The sequence below is a fragment of the Marmota marmota genome, unplaced genomic scaffold, assembly GCF_001458135.2.
Source record: "Marmota marmota marmota unplaced genomic scaffold, marMar, whole genome shotgun sequence".
Classification (NCBI taxonomy): domain Eukaryota; kingdom Metazoa; phylum Chordata; class Mammalia; order Rodentia; family Sciuridae; genus Marmota; species Marmota marmota.
Window position 1 is genome coordinate 4,422,170 of NW_025999862.1, and position 19,663 is coordinate 4,441,832.

General features: G+C 38.5%; 1 protein-coding gene and 1 pseudogene across 1 annotated transcript in view; one reads left to right on the plus strand and one right to left on the minus strand.

Annotated features, from left to right (window-relative positions):
- The window catches only part of Dna2 (DNA replication helicase/nuclease 2), a 39,046-nt gene extending 27,106 nt beyond the window's left edge, over positions 1-11,940 (plus strand). Inside the window, exons 15-21 of the mRNA XM_015500567.2 lie at positions 4,262-4,455; positions 5,102-5,191; positions 5,281-5,485; positions 7,024-7,113; positions 7,533-7,715; positions 9,726-9,872; positions 10,858-11,940. Coding sequence (XP_015356053.2) covers positions 4,262-4,455; positions 5,102-5,191; positions 5,281-5,485; positions 7,024-7,113; positions 7,533-7,715; positions 9,726-9,872; positions 10,858-10,926 — 978 coding nt within the window. The 3' untranslated portion in view covers positions 10,927-11,940. The remainder of the gene's footprint in view (positions 1-4,261; positions 4,456-5,101; positions 5,192-5,280; positions 5,486-7,023; positions 7,114-7,532; positions 7,716-9,725; positions 9,873-10,857) is intronic.
- A 2,092-nt stretch (positions 11,941-14,032) lies between these two features.
- On the minus strand, positions 14,033-14,880 carry LOC107154773 (annotated as a pseudogene).
- Between the last annotated feature and the right edge of the window lie 4,783 nt (positions 14,881-19,663).

Consider the following 19,663-nt stretch of genomic DNA (forward strand, 5'->3'; position numbering starts at 1 on the left):
GTGCTAGGCAAGCACTTGGCCCCTGAGCTACGTCCCCACCCCTGCATGTTTATATTAAAAAAAAAAAAAATACCAAATTACTTTTTACAGCATCTGTAACATTTTACATTCCCACCAGCAATGTATGTGTGATCCTTGTCAGCCTTTGGTGGTGGTACAGTTTTTTGTTTTAGTCATCCTGATAGGTATATAGTGATATCTCATTATGATTTTATTTATTTAAAATTGATATATGAGGCTGGGCACAGTGGTGGAATCCTGTAATCCCTATAGTTCAGGAGGCTGAGGCAGGAGGATTGCAAGTTCAAAGTAACCTCAGCAACTCAGCACTAAGTAACTTAGTGAGACCCTGTCTCAAATTAAAAAGGGCTGAGGTGTGGCTCAGTGGTTAAATGCCCTGGTACTGGGGGCAAGGGGGATGGAGGGAGAGAGGAAACTGATACATGAAAGTCATGCATATTTATAGAAGATGTTTTGATACATCTATGCATTCTGTAATGTTCAAATAAGGACAAACATTTTTCTCTTCATTTATCACATCTTTATGGTCAAAACATTCCAAATCCTCACTTGGAGGTTTTATCCATAGTTACCCTACTGTGCACTGACACGCCAGGACTTCTTGCTGGCATCTAACTTTACCTTATACCTATGGATCAGCCTCTCCCCATCTCTCCTTCCCCTCTACTCTCCTCAACCTCTAGTAACCAACATTCTACTTGAAACTTCTGAGATCAGCTGTTTTAAATCACAAATAATGAGTAAGGTCATATGCTAAAGATCTTTCTGTGCCTGGTACTTAACTTAATGACCTCTAGGTCCATGCATGTTGTTGAACACTGTGTTACTTTCTGTGTATGTACTACATTTTCTTTATACATTCATCAGTCAGTGGGTACTTAGGTTGTTTATATTTCTTGGCTATTGTGAATAGTGCTACAGTAAACATGGGAGTGCAGAGGTATCTCTTTTTATCTTTTATCCATTTTGGATAATTTATTTTTCTACTGTTGAGTTTTGAGAGTTCTTTAAATATATTCTAGATACCAGTCCTTTATTGGATATGTGGTTTGCAAATGATAGTTTCTTCCACTCTGTAGCTTGTCTTTTCTTCCTCTTCACAGGGTCTTTTGCAGAACTAAATAATTTTTATAAATCCCAGTATATAAATGTATTCCTTCTATAGATTGTGTTTTTGGTACTGAATCTAAGAACTCTTAGTCTAGATGCTGAGGGCAATATCCTAATTTTTTCCTAAGTTTTATAGTTTTATCTTTAACATTTAAGTCTGTGGCCATTTTTTAAAATATTTTATTTTGTAGTTATAGGTGGACAAATATCTTTATTTTATTTTTATGTGGTGCTGAGGATCGAACCCAGCACCCCGCGCATGCCAGGCGAGCGCGTTACCGCTTGAGCCACATCCCCAGCCCCCCCCTTTTTTTAATTTTAAAAATCTATTCTAATTAATTATATATCCATTTGCTCTTTTTTTTTTAAGAGAGAGAGAGAATTTTTTAATATTTATTTATGTTTTAGTTTTCGCGGACACAACATCTTTGTTTGTATGTGGTGCTGAGGATCGAACCCTGGCCGCACGCATGCCAGGTGAGCGCTCAACCACTTGAGCCACATCCCCAGCCCTCCATTTGCTCTTAACATGCCTGTATTATTGTTTTGAAGTGAGTCCTTTGTAGATAGCTAGATCATGTTTTGCCAATCTCGCTTTTTTTTTTTTTTTTTTTTTCNATATATATTCACACATGTATACACATGATTTCCGCCTACTCTGTATCCTGCCTTTTCTTTCTTTTTGTTTTTGTTTGTTTTGGTACCAGGAATTAAATCCAGGGGCACTTAACCACTGAGCCACACCCCCAGCCTTTTTATTTTTTCATTTTGAGACAGGATCTTGCTAAGTTAAGGGCCTTGATAAATTGCTGAGACTGGATTGAACTCTCAGTCCTCCTCCCTCAGCTTCCACAAGCCTCTGGGATTATAGATGTAGTGCCCAGCCATTCTGCCAGTATCTCTCACTCTTTGTTTTTTAAGTTCACTTTTTTAAAAAATATTTTTTAGTTGTCGATAGACCTTTATTTATTTATATGTGGTGCTGAGAATCGAACCCAGTGCCTCACGCATGCTAGGCGAGCACGCTACCACTTAAGCCACATCCCCAGCCCGTCCCTAGCCCTTTTTAAAATTTTTATTTGGAGGCAGGGCCTAACTAAATTGCTGAGGCTGGCTTGATTACAGGCCTGCTCCACTGTGCCCTGCCCCATTTTCATTTTGATGTAGCTGTAGTTTGTTTTCCCCCTAGTCCTGGGGATTGAGTCTAGGGCTTTTTGTATGCTAGGCAAATGCTCTACCACTGAGCACAGTCCTCCCTAGGCCATTTTTAAACTCACCAAAAAAACAAACCATTAACCTTTCAGACTTATTTATTTATTTATTTTTTATCTTTGTTTTATGGTTTTTTTCCTGTGGTACTAGCGTTGAACCCAGGGCTTTGCACATGTAAGGCAAGTGCTCTACCATTAAGCTACATCCCTAGCCCTGATCTATAGTTGTTTTTTTTGTTTTGTTTTGTTTTTGTACCGGGGATTGAACTCAGGGGCACTTGACCACTGAGCCACATCCCCAGCCCTATTTTGTAATTTATTTAGAGACAAGGTCTCACTGAGTTGCTTAGTGCCTTGCTTTTGCTGAGGCTGGCTTTGCACTTGTGATCCTCCTGCCTCAGCCTCCCAAGCCGCTGGGATTACAGGAGTGCACTGCCAAACCCATCTTGATCTTGAGGAGTATCTCTTTGAATAACTTTCAGTGATTTTTTTTAAGGCATTATAATATATATATATATATAAAATATGATAATTTAGTGATGTCATTTTGACAGTTCAGGTGAAGTTGGAGACCCTTTACTTCCCTCTTCTGCTTATAATGTAATTATCTTAATTTAATTTGAGAACTTGATCAGATAATTATAAGTTTTGATTCAACAATTGGACATAAATTTGAAAAGCCTGTTGTTTTTATCTGTAGTTTTGCTTACTGTGTGTTTTGCTCCCTCTAGATGTTCCTGATTTTCTTTTTTATTATATCCTTTCTAACTTTATCAATTCTTTTAGGATGATAAGTCAACTGGAAACCAGTTCTCTTCATTTAAAAATTTTTTATTTTAAGAGAGGGTCTTAGTAGGTTTTTGAGTCTGTCTTTGAACTTGAGATCCTCTAGCCTCAGCTTCCTAAGCTGCTGAGATTTCAAGCGAGCACCACTCTGCCTGGTTTCACTTACTGTATTTTCAGTTCTAAAATTTCCATTTGTTTCTTTATTGTCTGTTTCTTTGCTGAGTCTTCCTATTTTTTTCATTTAATTTGAGATTTTCCTCGTTCTAGTTATAATGAGTGCGTTTTGATTGAAACTTGAGCATGTTGACATTGTGTTACTGAAGAGAGCTGTATGAGTTGGCTTGCTCTCTGCTGCTCTGGTAGGAGAAGAAGTTGTGCCGCCTCATTACTTAAGTGGGAGTGAAGTGCAGTCTCCCTGCCCACACCCCCCACCTCCCACCTCCATGGGAAGCCAAACTTCCCAGAACACTTTGGGGTGAGTGGTCTTGGAAGTTTGGCTTTCCATGTGCTCTCTATTGACATTGCGGAGATGAATGATGGCCTGATCCCCTGCTTGGCCTCCAGTACCACCCAATGGTTATTAGGGTGCCTTGTTACAGCTTGGAGGGTTGCAGTCTAGGCTTCCCACTCAGCCTTTCCTGGCACTAGGGGGGCTGGGGCTGTGGTTGTGGGGTTTTTCCCCCCTCTGTTTGTTTCTTTTGTTTTTATTTTCAGTGCTGAGGATCAAATATAGGGCCTTGCACCTGTGAGGCAGGTGCTTTTTCACTGAGCTACATTTCTGGTCTAGGTTTTTGGAAGTACTTTGTGGGAAGAATAAGGAAACCTCGTGGACATTTTTAAAGAAATTAACTAACTTCTTGCCTCTTAAATGTTTCAGATTTGCATTTAGAAACATCTAAGCGTGATAATGCTTATGTTTGAAAAAATTTACTTGATTTTTTTTTTTTTTTGTAGAAAAAAATTAAAACCAACTTTTACATGCTATAAATGCTTTAGAATTAAATAATATTGGAGAATTTTTGCTACAGGGGCCAAAAATTGGTTTTGATCTTTTAATTTCAAAAATGGGAAAAACCAAACTGTGTTTCTTTCATATACTAAATGACTAATCTATTTTCTTCATTTGTTTTCAGCTTATAGTTGCAACAACATGCATGGGAATAAGCCATCCAATATTTTCCCATAGAACCTTTGATTTTTGTATTGTGGATGAAGCATCTCAAATTAGCCAACCAGTTTGCCTGGGGCCACTTTTTTTTGCTCAGAGATTCGTGTTGGTGGGGGATCATCAGCAGCTTCCTCCCCTGGTGCTAAACCCAGAAGCAAGGTAGGCAGGTATTTAAGTTTTGTTATATTTTGATGTAATAGAGTTAGGCTTTCTCTGGGTTGTCCAGGCTGGCCTCTTAACTTCTGGGCTCAACTTCCTCTGGCCTTGGCTTCCCAAGTACCTGGGGACTATAGGCTCACACTAGCATCCCTATCTTTACATTTCATTTATTTATTTACTTATTTATTTATTTGTTGGTGTCTGGGCGCAGGGTGTGAACCCAGGGGCATTTAACCACTGAGCCACATCCCCAACCCTTTTTATTTTTATTTAGTGACAGGGTCTCACTAAGTTGCTGAGGGCCTCACTGATTTGCTGAGGTTAGCCTTTGAACTTGCAAACCTCCTGCCTCAGCCTCCTGAGCTACTGGGGTTACAGATGTGTAACATCATGGCCAGCTTTAAATTTTAATTTTAAACTGGATTCTTTTTATTTTTTTTAATATTTATTTTTTTGGTCATAGTTGGACATACTACCTTTATTTTATTTTTATGTGGTGCTGAGGATCGAACCCAGGGCCTCGCACGTGCTAGGCGAGCGCTCTACCACTGAGCCACAATCCCAGCCCCAAAACTGGATTCTTTTTAAGGGACAATATTACTACAATGATAAGCCTGAATTTTATTTATTTATTTATTTTTGACAGTGCTCTTGGCATGAGTGAAAGCTTATTCAAGAGGCTGGAGAAGAATCAAAATGCTGTTGTACAGTTAACTGTGCAGTACAGAATGAACAGGTATTTATAACAGTGTCAGCAATAAATGTTTTTTAATGTACACATTTTCATGTACCAGAACTTAAGTTTGTGTTTTGCAATTCTCTTAGTAAAATTATGTCCCTAAGTAACAAGCTGACCTATGATGGAAAGCTGGAGTGTGGATCAGACAAAGTGGCCAATGCAGTGATAAACCTACCTCACTTTAAAGATGTAAAGTTGGAATTGGAATTCTACGCTGATTATTCTGATAATCCTTGGCTGATTGGAGTATTTGAGCCAAACAATCCTGTTTGTTTTCTTAATACAGAAAAGGTAAAAAATATTTTTTTCTTTAGTTTTACTGCTTTTGTTCTGTTATTTAAATTTCTCAGTTTCTATTAGTATACATTTCACTGGACCTTATCAGTAGAAAGGCAAAACTGATGTGTACTTCTCCCACTTCAACACAGAGTTTTTTCTTTCTATAGCCCAATATTTGGGGGAGGAGATTTATTTTGGGGGTTAATAGATGTCAAAATTAATCATTTTGTGGGAGAGGATTGAACCCAGAGGCACTTAACCAATAAAATACATCCCTAGCCCTTTTTATTTTGAGATAGGGTCTCGCCAAGTTGCTCAGGGCCTTACTAAGTTGCTGAGTCTGTCTTTGAACTTTTGATCCTCCTGCATCAGCCTCCTGAACTGCTAGGATTACAGGTGTGTGCCGCCACACCTGGCTTGTTTTATTTATTCACTTATTTATTTATTTTTGCAGTGTTGGTGATTGGAACCAGGTGCTGGGCAAGTGCTCTGCTGCTGAGCTACATGCCTACCTACCTTGTTTTATATAATGCTTCTCAACATTGAGTTGGAAGTTCAAATAAAAGTGTAATTACCAGTTATGTATATGCATACTCCTCTAAAATAATTGTCTTTTGGGCCAGGGTGTGGCTCAGTGATACAACACTATTTCAGCATGTGTGGGGTCCTGGATTTAATCCCCAGCACCCCCAAAATAATACTTGTCTTGTTATTAAGTCAGATTGTTCCTAGCCAGCCTCAGCAACTTAATGAGGTTCTCAGCAACTTAGTGATACCCTGATTCAAAATAAAAAATGAAAAGAGCTGGGGATGTGGCTCCATGATTAAGTACCTCTTGATTCAATCCCTAATACCAAAAATTTAAAAATAAAAAAAAAATGAGATGGGGGCTGGGGCTGGGGCTCAGTGGTAGAGCACTTGCCTTGCACATGTGAGGTACTGGGTTCTATATTCAGCACCACATAAAAATAAATAAAATAAAGGTATTATGTCCATCTACAACTAAAATAATATTTTTTAAGAAATAAAAAATAATCAAGGTTGCATAGGGATAATGTAGGTAAATAATGTGGATGATGTAAAGTATTCCTTAGAGTTATATCAGGTTTGGCAGAGCCTAGCACCCGTATTTTTTCCATTATTTGTATAAAAGGAGACAAGAAAATGTAAAAACTGATACTACAACCAGGTCTAAGTTTGAGTCTTGTGTCAGGATCTGTTGTGAGGCCCTGGGAAAATTACTTGCTAGTCTGCCTTTGATTCCTGTAAAAGGTAAGGTAATAGAGTGAATTACGTGAAGCCTAGCGTATGGTCAGCTTTCCTAGAGATTTTAGTCTGAACTGCACGGCATGTTTAAGTTGAGTTGCCCTCATGTTCCTTTTTAAAAGTGCTCGTATTCATTTCTATTGATTTTTTTTCCACCTTCACTTCAACAATATTTCTCCTGTCTCCAAACCCCAGCAGTGGAGTTTCTAAGCTACCTGCACACTTAAGTATTCTGACCTTTAGAGACTGTATTATAAGTGAACTACGTATTTTTTTTAACTTAGGTTCCAGCACCAGAACAAGTTGAAAAAGGTGGTGTGAGCAACATAACAGAAGCCAAACTCATAGTTTTTCTGACCTCAGTGTTTATTAAGGTAATTTAGAATTTTTAAGGCTAATCAATATTAAGGAGCAGAGTAATGAACTACTTACTATTAGGCTGTAGGAAATTTAAGATCTGGTTTTAACTCTTGTTAACATAGAAGGACTGAAGCCCCATTGTTTTTGCTTCATTTGGAGAAAATTAATTCAAGATGTGTTTTTTAATAAGGACATTTGGGTTTTCCATCTAGGATGGTTTTGTCATTCTAATCATGTCACTCTGTGCTGTAGTTAATGTGATTGGGCATTGGGAACTTTTACACTGGGATGGGTTTTCTGTGTGCTCTTCTTTTGTGGGGTAGCACTTTTTAGTGGCCCATAAGCCATTATCCAGTATCCTTCATAAATCTCTAAAAATCAAAGGAATGAAAGTCAGGATTCTTCATTTAAAACTGTGTCCTTTTTTGTTTAGGCTGGATGTAATCCCTCTGATATTGGTATCATTGCACCATATAGGCAGCAATTAAAGATCATCAACGATTTGTTGGAACATTCTTCTGTTAAGATGGTCGAAGTTAATACAGTAGATAAATACCAAGGAAGAGACAAAAGAATCATCCTAGTGTCTTTTGTTAGAAGTAATAAGGATGGAACCGTAAGTTGATTGTATTTGCCACTGACTCGTTCGGGAATCAGTCATAGTCTCTGTCTTCTCTCTCTTTGTGTAATTTTTTTCATTTGGGGTCCAGGGCCTTGTGTGTGCTAGTCAAGTCTTCTACCACTGAGCTACACCTCTAGCACTCTCTTTTTAAAATTGTGGTTAAAAAGAAAAATGAAATTTACCATTGTAATCTTTTTTGGAGAGGAGCAATGCTGGGGATTAATTAAAGTCAGGCATGCTTTACCGATGAGCTGCATCCCCAGCCCTTTCTATTTGTTTTTTAAATTTTGAGACAGGGTTTCCCTAAGTTGCTTAGGGCCTCACTCAGTTTGTGGTCTTGCTCAATTGCTGAGGCTACCCTTGAATTTGCAGTCCTCCTGACTGTAATCCCCTGGGAGTATACAACCACAGTGCCTAAGTTCCCTTTTCATTTTATATTTTAAAACAAGATCTTGCTACTTTGCCCAGGCTGGCCTTAAAGTTGGCCTTCCTGCCTTTGTCTCTTGAGTAGCTGGGACCACAGGTGTATGCCACTGTTTCTGACTCCATTTTAACCATTTTTAGGTACACAATTCAGTAGACTTAAGTATATTCATGTTGTTGTTCAAGAGATTCCAGAACTTTTACATTTTGCAGATCTAAAATTCTGTACTCATGAAAAACTCTCCATTATGCCCCACTTCAGTCCTATAACCACCATTCTGCTCTCTGTCTCTGAATTTGACTTTTCTGGGTATAAATGAAATCAAACAGTATTTGTCTTTTTGTGACTAGCTTATTTCACTTGTGTTCATCCATGTTGTAGCATATGTCAGTATTTCTTTTCTTTTTTAAGTGTTCCCTTGTCTATACGTACCATGTTTTATTTATCCATGGATGGACATTTGGATTGCTTTCACCTCTCGGATATTGTGTTTGAGGCTTTGTGGGTTTTTGTTGTTGTTGTGGTTGTTTGTTTGGGGCATTGGGCATTGAACCAGTGGCACTTGACCATCAAGCTATCCTCGCCTTTTTGTTTTTTATTTTGAGACAGGATCTCACTAAGTTGTTCAGGCTGGCCTAGAACTTGCAATGCTCTTGTCTCAGCCTCCCAAGTTTCTGGGATTACAGGTGTGTGCCACCACACATGGCTAGGCATTTTAAACACAGAGCCTTCCTTATGTTCTTTGACATTAAAGATAATTACAGATTTTATTTTATTTTGTTTTTTGTTTGCATTTTTATCCCTTTATTTTTCTTGACTACCTGATACATTCTTATGGTCTTTAAAATATGTATAAAATCTCCTTCCTCCTCTACTGCTCATCTATCTACTCAGTTCTTATATTAGAGATACTCACATCTTTTTAGTTTTTTTTTGCAGTCTTCTAGATAATATTCCAGACTTTGCTTTTTCTTTTTTTTTTGTTTTTTAAATTTTAATATTTATTTTAGGAGAGAAAGAATTTTAATATTTATTTTCTAGTTTTCAGCGGACACAACATCTTTGTATGCGGTGCTGAGGATCGAACCCGGGCCGCACGCATGCTAGGCGAGCGCGCTACCGCTTGAGCCACATCCCCAGCCCCAGACTTTGCTTTTTCGACTTAAAATATGTTAGAAATCTTTCCATGTGACTACACAAAGGAGGGGTTTTATTTATTTATTTATTTATTTTCAGTTTCGTAGTTGCCAGTATGTATAGACATGTTGTATTTACTCCTCTATTTTCACAATTTTAATTACTATTATAAACATTGCTACAGTGAATGGAGATAGCTTTAGTCCTTTTTGTTACTTGTAATTAATAATTTTAAAATGTGCCTAGGATATCACAACATAAAATATTTGAGGTTGGCAAGTTTTTCTAGGTGCCTAGAATTGTCATTGTGTTGATAAATCTTTTTTATAATTTATATTTTAAAAGTAGGGAAATACTTCATGATAAGCCAAGTTCTTTGTCAAAACAAACTAAAACATACAGTGTAAGAAAACTCAAAGAATTTAAAATTATTTATTTTACAGCTTGGTGAACTTTTGAAAGATTGGCGGCGTCTCAATGTTGCTATCACCAGAGCCAAACATAAACTGATTCTCCTGGGCTGCGTGTCCTCACTGAAGCGCTATCCTCCTTTGGAGAAGTTATTTTGTTATCTAAACACAGAAAAATTAATATCCTTTTTATTATGTATATGGTCACATTGAATTGTGCTACTGTGAGTACTTTATGTCCTTATATAAATTAAGACTCAGAGTCTTACGTTTTCCATGGGCATATTTCAAAGATCTGATTCAGCAAAGGAAAGAGAACAATTTTCAGGGAGTCATGTAAGCCAGTAGTGAAGTAATGAGTTGATGGAGAGGGATAGTTTCTGAATTGAGAAACAGAAAAAAGGAATGTGATCCATTGTCCTACAAATCGCAGGTGTAGGAAAATGGGTTATCCCTTCTGGTTCTGCAACTCCAAATTTATAACTTTGTTTTCAATCCAAGGTAAAATATTACATTAAAAAACTGAGCCAGGTGTGGTGGCACCTGTAATCCTGGCAACTAGGGAGGCTAAGACAGGAGGATTGCAAGTTAAGGCCAGACTCAGCAACTTAGCAAGGCCCTTGTCTTAAAACAAGAAATAAAAAGCGCTGGGGATGTGGTTCAGTGGTTAATCCCTGGTACCAAAAAGAAAAGGGGGGGGGGGCTGGGGTTGTAGCTCAGTTGCCACTCAGAGCACTTGCCTCGAAGCGTGAGGCCCTGGGTTCAATCCTCAGCATTGCTTAGTACCTCGCTGTTACTGAGGCTGGCTTTGAACCTACCACCCTCCTGCCTCAGCCTCCAAACCACTGGGATTACAGGCATGTGCCACTATGCCCAGCACATTCCATTATTTTTTACTTTATGGATATAATTTGTTCCTGACGATTGAACTTGGGCTTCATGCATGTTAGGCAATGACTACCATTGACTACATCCCTTGCCTTATTTTACAGTCTTAGATTAAAATATATAAATCTTATTGCCTCAGTGTGTAAGTATCCATAGAATACCATAAGATCTTGACATTTCTTTGTAGTAAACCAAATCACAAAATGTGAAATAATGTCATGAATGTTTTTGTGCAATTTCATACTGTGTTTAGTATATCTTCCTTAATTTGTCCTACATCATTGATCTCCCGTCAAGAGAACATGAAAGTCTCTGTAACATTTTGGGTGATTTTCAAAGAGGATAAAATGCTGTTTTCCTTGCTTTTTGATACATGGACAGTGTCTCTTGGCTCGTGTCTAAGATTCATAATTTAGCTTTGCTATAAAGGCTGTGTTTGGTTAAACTATGAAAATGACTTTTATCCAAAAGGAGGAAACGCAAGTTACATGTACTCTGTGCAGAGTTCCAGATTTTTGTTTTCTATTTTTTTTTTTAATCTTATTAACATAAAATTCTATTGCCATACAAAATCCAGCACTACCTTTTTACCAGTACAGATGTGCTCCAAACTTTGGAAAGTCTAAATTTATAGGTATGATAAATTCATTTTTGTATGACCTAGATAAAGAGTTTGAGGCTGGGCGCGGTGGCGCAACTTGGGAAATTGGGAAGCGGCTCAGTGGTCAAGTGCCCCTAAATTCAATCCCTGGTACCCGACCACGCCCCCCCCCAAAAAAAAATTGACAAGATTTTTTTACCAATTTTAAAGATGGATTAAATTTTGGATCTAAGCTTTATATTTTTAAGTCTAAAATTTCAAAACTAATTTGATTTATAGATTCAGTCATAAGAATTGTATCTGCAAGTTGGGCACAGTGATGCATGCCTATAACCCCAGCAACTTAGAAGGCTGAGGCAGGAGAATCCCAAGTTCAAGGCCAGCTTGGGCAGCTTATCAAGACCCTGTCTCAAAATATAAAAATGGCTGGGGGTGTGGCTCAGTGGTATAGTCCCCTGGGGGTTCAATCTCCCCATCCTCAGTATCACACTCACAAAAAAAGGTATAGTCCCTATTTTCAATTATTCTGTTTGTTTACCTCTTTGTTTGGGGGCATTATTAAATTTTCCCTTTTTGTATAAAGATACCGCAGAGTGATTAATTGTATATATGATGACAGAGTTTAGCCTTAGGGTATCCATCTTCTGGAGGAAAAATCTTTCTATTGAGTGTTTTTGTTTAATGAATGTTAGATATTTTTAAAATTATTGCTTCTACCTTTGAAATTCTTATTTAATAAATTGTTTTTTACTGATGGACTTTACTGTGTCATACATTATTAATATTGACAAATCCAGAAACCAAGGAGAGTTAGGATTATAGAGAGATTCCTGAAGGATGCACAGAGTGGACCTGATCATAGACAAATCATTGATCTGACAGGGAGGACTGCAGAGGACGCTGTTACGTATCATGAAAATATAAGTCAGGAAGGAATCTAAGATGATTTCAATTCCTGGGAGTGAAATGGATCAGAAAGTTCTTTGGTTTAGTCAAGTGGTTGCTTCAATAAAAGTTTGTACGGCCTGAGAAGTAAAGCTTCAAGAGGAGCCTGGGGAAGAGTTCCATGTTTCCTTTCATTTTGGGATCTCCCTTGGTCTCCAGATCTCACCATTTAGGGGCTGGAGTTGTGGCTCAGCGTAGAACGCTTGCCTGGCATGTGTAAGGCACTGGGTTTGATCTTCAGCACCACATAAAAAATAAAATAAAGGTATTGTGTCCATCTACAACTAAAAAAAAATTTTTTTTTAAAGGTGCTATGAATTGGAGGCGGGGCATAAATTTGAGGTTCAGATCAAATTGTCAAAGAACTAACAGTGCCTGTGCCCCACTCCATGCTCAGGGCCCAGAACAGGTGGCTACCAGTCACCAGTAACAGTAGTCTCATTGGTTCCTCACTTTGTGCATTTCTAGGTCAAAAGCACTATTAATCTAGAGAAGGCTTTTCTTATTGTTGGGTTAAACACGAACCAGTTTCTGGGAAAACTTGCAGTGCAGTGAGATAAGTTCTCTAAAGGAATGTGGTAATGAGGGAAATGGGGAGGGGGAGCTGGCCATTCCTCTTATCTCCAGAACTTGGGAGAGAATCTAAAGAGAGTCACCTTGGTTGTAAAGTAAAGGAATGTGCTCATAAAACACCTCAAGAAAGCCTCCTTCGCACTGTGCACAAAGCCTGTCATTTACTCCTGCCTGTAGGCACAGCGAGGCCCTCCACTGCATCCTGGCCCAGTGCTGCGGCGGAGTCGGTCAGTATTACAATGTCTGTTCCTCTGTTACCATTTATGTAACTCTATGCAGTACCAAAGACTTTAAGGTGCCACCTTCTCCAAGGGTACTTTTCTGATTTTTTTTCCCTTCCAAACATAATTATCCCCTTTCTACTGTAATAGTATATATGTGTTGCTTTATGATGTCTATATTTTAAAAATCAGCAGTATTAATAGTAGCATGCTTTAAAATTTACCAACATTTCTCATAGTTATTCTCTCAATTGAATTAAGCCCTGTGAAGTATCTAGCATAGATATTCTGGTTTAGTTAATGACCTTGGCCAAGTCATTGCCAGATCCAGATGTTCCAATTAATAATTCAGCAATATTCACAGCCATTGTGTGTTCCCCATTCAGTGTTTATATATTTTCCAGGTGCTATGCAAATGTTTAGAAGCATTACAGTTGTCATTGTAAGAAAATCGAATCTTGGGCCAGCTCGGGATACAACTGAAAGCTCTGTGGTGTGATGTGACAAGCTGGTCCACCTGAATTTAGTGGACTGATTTGGTGATTAAAAAGACAGCTTTTGCTGGGCATGGTGGTGCCCACTGTAATCCCAGTGGCTCAGGAGGATTGTGAGGCCCTAAGCAATTTGGTGAGACCCTGTCTCGAAATAAAATGTAAAAAGGGCTGGGACCACAAAAATAGGAAGTTATACCCCATGTATATGTAATATGTCAAAATACCTGCTACTGTCATGTATAACTAAAAAGAACAAATAAAAAATTAGAAAGGGCTGGGGATGTGTCTCAGTGGTTAATCACCCTGGGTTTAATCCCCTGTACTCCTGCCGCCCTGCTAAAAAAAAAAAAAAAAAGAGAGAGAGAGAGAAAAGAAAGTGTTTTTAGCTCATAGGGAAGCCCATCCAGTTCACACAAGTCACTACTGTTAAAGTGATTGGGACTCAACCCTGGGAAGATTGAACCAAGATATACCCAGGGGATTAAGTCTTTCAATTCTTGTTTGGATATTGCTTTGGCACATGAAAGATTTTTACATTAGTTTTTTAACCTTATTTTATTTTTTTTATGTGGGGTTGAGGATCAAACCCAGTGCCTCATACATGCTAGGCAAGTGCTCTACCACTGGGCCACAATCCCAGCCCCTTTACATTAATTTTTAGAAACTGTTACTATCTGTGTTTGTGGGTAGTGTACTAGGGATAGAAACTTTGACTAGCATTTTGTGATTTAATTAAGTATACTCCCTGTACTTAAATATGTCACTAGGGATGGAACTCAGGGGTGCTTTACCACTGAGCTATATCTCCAGCCCTTTTTAATAGAGATCTTTTATTGCATCACTGAAATATCAGATTGACTCCAGGACTGTGTTTCTGTGGCTGGAACACTCTTAGATCTTATTCATCAGCCTGCTGAAGTGTTCCATTTTCAGAAACATAAATGCCGTCCCCAAATTTTCTGATATCCTTGTTTTTCACTGTTGGGGCTTGCAAAATTAAAGCAGCTGGAATTTGAAACAAGTTCAATGTCATTTCCTTCAAAGATTAATTCATCTTTCTGAGCTTGAAACACTGAACAAGCAACACCTGTCATCATCCGAACCCTGAGGATATATTTTTCACCCAAGAAATTTCGGATTTCAATAAGAGACCTATTCTCCTCTCCTGAATAACAACGTTAATAGGACGTAAGCATAGACCTCATCTTGTCACGGAAGCCCAGTGTAACACCCTGATCATGTTCTCTACATGACCACAGATCATGCGAACAGTGGCCAGTTCCCTTCTATTTCCCCACCATTTGTCAACCCGTAGCCTCTCTTTCTTTGCTGAGGTCTACATGGATATGACTGAAATCCCTCCAGAGGGTTCCTCTTGGGCCCTTCACAATAACTGTGAGTGCCTTCAGAGTAATGTTGACATTTTTTATAATGTTGACAGTCTGAATGCTGAGAATGGTCTTCATTCTTACAGTAGATGTGGCAAAGAGTGAACGCAGGGGATCTTAACCACTGAGCCACATTCCCATCCCTTTGTATATTTTGTTTTGAGACAGGGCCTCACTACATTGCTGAGGCTGGTTTTGAATTTGTAATCCTCCTGTCTCAGCCTCCTGAGCCACTGGGATTACAGGTGTGTGCCACCCAACTGGCTTTTATTTTTTATTTTGGGACAGGGTCTCTAAATTAGTTTAGGCCTAGCTAAATTGCTATGAGTGGCTTCAAACTTGCTATTCTCCTGTCTCAGCCTCAAGAATCACACTGAGATTAGAGGTATGGGGATTGTAGTCATGAGCCCGCTATGATGAGCTTTTCAAAATATTTTCAAAGAGACAGAAGTAGAATAGTACAATGAACTCACATACTCATCACCCACATTGAGCTGTTGTAGATTTTGTTGCACTTATTTTCAACATCTTTTATTTCCTGAGTTATTTTAAAGCAGACATTTGATTTTTTACTCCCTGTACTTCAATATGTGCTGACTTTTAAAAAATTAATATTTTTTATAAAATGACTAAGTTTAGAAATCCAAAGTCTTGAGGCTGGGCGCGGTGGAGCATGCTTGTAATCTCAGTGGCTCGGAAGGTGAGGCAGGAGGATCGTGAGTTCAAAGCTAGCCTCAGCAAAAGTGAGGCGCTAAGCAACTCAGTGAGATCCTGTCTTTAAAAATAAAATACAAAATAGGACTGGGGATGTGGCTCAGTGGTTGAGTGCCCCTGAGCAGTGAGATCCTGTCTTTAAAAATAAAATACAAAATAGGACTGGGGATGTGGCTCAGTGGTTGAGTGCCCCTGAGTTCAATCCCCAGTACCAAAAAAGAAAAAAAAAAAATCCAAATTCTTGGGAAACAGGGGTTTAGCTCAGTGGTAAATGCATATTTACTATGCACAATGCCCTGCATTCAATCCCAGCATGCATGCCCTGCGGCACCACACTATGTCCCCCTTATCAAAAATCTAAATTCTTACTTTCTGATAAAGGACTCAGAATAGGTTAGTACCCTCTGCTTCAATCCTACCAAGAGTTTGTAAACACATAGATGACACCGAATTCCAATTCTGCTTAATACAGGAAGCTAGAGTATCTTGTAGAACAGTGGTAGAATACTTAACTTAGCAAGCAAGTGACCCCAGCACCCAAAGAAAAATAAATTTACCCTATAGGGGACAATTGGTTTTCTTTCTTTCTTTTTTTTTTTTTTTTAAATACATATGACTAGTTGGGCACAGAGATGCAAGCCTATAATCCCTGTGACTCAAGGCTGAGACAGGAAGACTGCAAGTTAAAGTCCAGCCTGAACAAGTTAGCCAGACCTTGTCTTTTATTTTTTATTTTTATTTTTTAGTTGTAGATGGATACAATATCTTTATTTTATTTATTTTTTATGTGATGCTGAGGATCCATTCCAGTGCCTCACACATTCAAGGCAAGCGCTCAACCCTTGAGCTACAACCTCAGCCCCCGGACACTGTCGTAAAATAAAAATAAAAATAAAAATGCTCAGTGGTAGATGGCCCTGGATTATATGCCTAGAGGCACAATACATACATACATACATACATACATATATACATACATACATACATACATACGGCTGGTTTTGTTTTGTTTTTTGGTACTGGGGATTGAACCCAGAAGTGCTTAACCATGGAACCACATCCCCAGCCCATTTTTTAAAATAGTTTATTTAGAGACGCTGAGCTGCTTAGGGCCTTGCTAAATTACTGGTGCTGGCTTTGAACTCAAGATCCTCCTGCCTCAGCCCCCTGAGTAGCTTAAATTATAGGTGTACACCAGCACATTTGGTAGCTGTTTTAAAATTAAACTTCTATTAGTTACCTGTGAAGTCCCTAGAGGAAAAACAACCTATAAAATAAAGCTCTTTTGCATTGTTTTCATGGTTCTATTAAATAATTATGGGCTGAGGATGTAGCTCAGTGGTAGAGTGCTGGAGTGGTAGAATACCCTAAATTTGATTCCCAGAACCAGCGCACCTCAAAAAATATCTTAAGGGAGACTTCATGGTGCAAAGGTTGTGCATCTGACTCCAGACCAGAAGCTTGGGTGTCCAAATAATTAAATATGTAGTAAAATTTTATTTGCTTTTCTAAATTCCCTTTGAATATAAATTCCTGCTGCCCGATTTAGCACACACCTGTAATCCTCCCTACTAGAGAGGTTGAGAAGATGGGAAGTTCAAGGCCAGCCTCAGCAACTGAGCCAGGCAACTTGACTCTGTCTTTAAAAAATAGAAAGGGCAGGGCAAGTAGCTCAGTGGTAAAGTGCCCTTGGGTTAAATTCCTGGTTCAAAAATAAATAAATAAATGTATGGGATGTAGCTTAGGGGTAACAGGTCCTGATATGGGGTTTGACCAAAAAAAGAAATTCCTTCTTTAACCTGTCATTTGGAGAGGATGAAAATGAACAATCCAGTAGCATCCCAGTTTTTTTTTTTAATATTTATATATTTTTAGTTGTAGGTGGACACAATACCTTTATTTTATTTATGTGGTGCTTATGATTGAACCCAGGGCCTCGCACATGCGAGAGGAGCGCTCTACCACTGAGCCACAGCCCCAGTATCACAACTGTTTTTTTTTTTTTAATTGGGATCTCATTATGTTGTCTAGACTGGACTCAAACTCCCAATCCTTCTGGCTCAGGCTTCCCTATAGCTGGAATTGCAGAAATGAGTCACCATACTCAGTTCTTATTTCAATTTTTTTTTTTTGTGGGGGGTGCTAAAAATCAAACCCTGGACCTTGTGCATGCTAAACAATAATCTCAGCCCTGAACTTTTTTTTATATTTATTTTTTTTAGTTATAGTTGGACACAATACCTTTGTTTTATTTATTTATTTATTTTTATGTGGTGCTAAGGATTGAACCCAATGCCTCCCACGTGCTAGGTGAGCGCTCTACCACTGAGCCATAACCTCAGCCCCTCAGCCCTGAACTTTTTTTTTTTAAATATTTATGTAGTTGTAGATGAACATATAGTATCTTTATTTATTTTTTTTATGTGGTGCTGAGGATTGAACCTGGTACCTCACCCATTCGAGGCAAGCACTTTACCACTGAGCTACAGCCCCAGCCCTGCACTTTTAATTGCCAGATAACAGTAGACCAATTTAGACTTTTCATGAATTTTAAACTCTATGAAACACTATCAAATGTTCATTTTGAGTTTATGAAAATGGTGACTATTTTTGTGCTGGTTAAAATTCTGGTTCTGTGACACTGGGCAGATTATTTACCCTTTCTGAAGTTAGTTTCTTCATCTGTAAATTGGGTGTAATTCCTTCTGGTAGGGTGATTTTGAAAGCCAAATGAGATTTCAGCCTAAAAACTGACCTGCTCATATATGTTCATTGATGGATAAAGGAGATCAACATGAAATGAAAACGGTACAGTTGACTGTACATAAGGACCTATCTCACATTATTCACAAAAATCAATTCTGGATGCCATAACAGACCTAAATATGAAAAGCAAAGCTATTCTCTCAAGATTTTCATGCAGCTGGGGTAGTGAGGATTTCTTAAACAAGATACTAAAGCGTAAACCATAAATGTAACTATAAGAAAATTAAAGCCTGGTACAGTGGTGCACATCTGTATTTCCAGTGGCTAGGGAAACTGCAGCAGTAGGATGGCAAGTTCAAAGCCAGCCTCAGCAACTTGGCGGGGCCCTAAACAACTCATCAAGTCCCTGTCTCTAAATGAAATACAATAAAGGGCTGGGGATGTGGCTCAGTAGAGTGTCCCTGAGTTCAACCCCATTACCCCCCCCCCAAAAAAAAAGAAAAGAAAAAATGGCAACAAAGAAAGAAAATTGGAATGTATACTTATCAAAGGTCATCATAAAGAGAAAAATCAGGCAAAAAACCCCCTCATACTGGCAACATATAACTGACATCAAAGTAGTATGTAGCATGTTAGGAAAATCATACAAGCCAGTAAAGAAAAGACAATACAAGAATGGGCTAAAGACCTGAACAGTTTCTTGGCAAACTTGGATCTCCAAGTAAGTAGAAAATATGGGCAAAAGTGCTCAATGTTATTAGTAATAATGATAAATACAAAATAAACTCACCATACAACTGCATATTCACAAGACTGGAAAACAATTGACAATTCCAAGCACTTGAATGGACATTAAGCAACTGAAAACGTTAAGTGCTGGTAGGAGTGCAGATTGTGGAAAAAGTTTTGAAAACACTTTGAATTTATCTGGTCAGTTTAAAGAAAGGTATACCCACATTTCCAGGAATTCCAGTTAATCATATGCCCTTGAGACTTTTAGTACATGCACTGAAGGATGGATGTGCACCTTGAAAACAGTCCAAAGTGGAAACTCCTTGTGGACTTGGATGAATCTCAAGAACATGGTGATGTGCAAAAGAAAAAAGCAACAAAATTACTCAGTAGTATGCCGGTTGGAAGCGACATTGTTTAGGGGTACATACTTAGGTGATGGTGTTATACATAAAAGCAAGAAAATTCTTCTCATAAAGATCAGAATGGTATTTAACTCTGGGGGATGAGTGAGACTACGGTTTAGGGGGATTTTCCTGGGAGGGTGACTCTGTTCTAAGCTTGATGTGGTGATGATTACTTTATAGTGATTCCTTAAACCATATATGTAGTGTATATATATGGTTTCAGTGTGTGTGTGTGTGTGTATAGTGTGTGTGTGTGTGTGTGTATACACACACACACACACACACACACACACACATATATA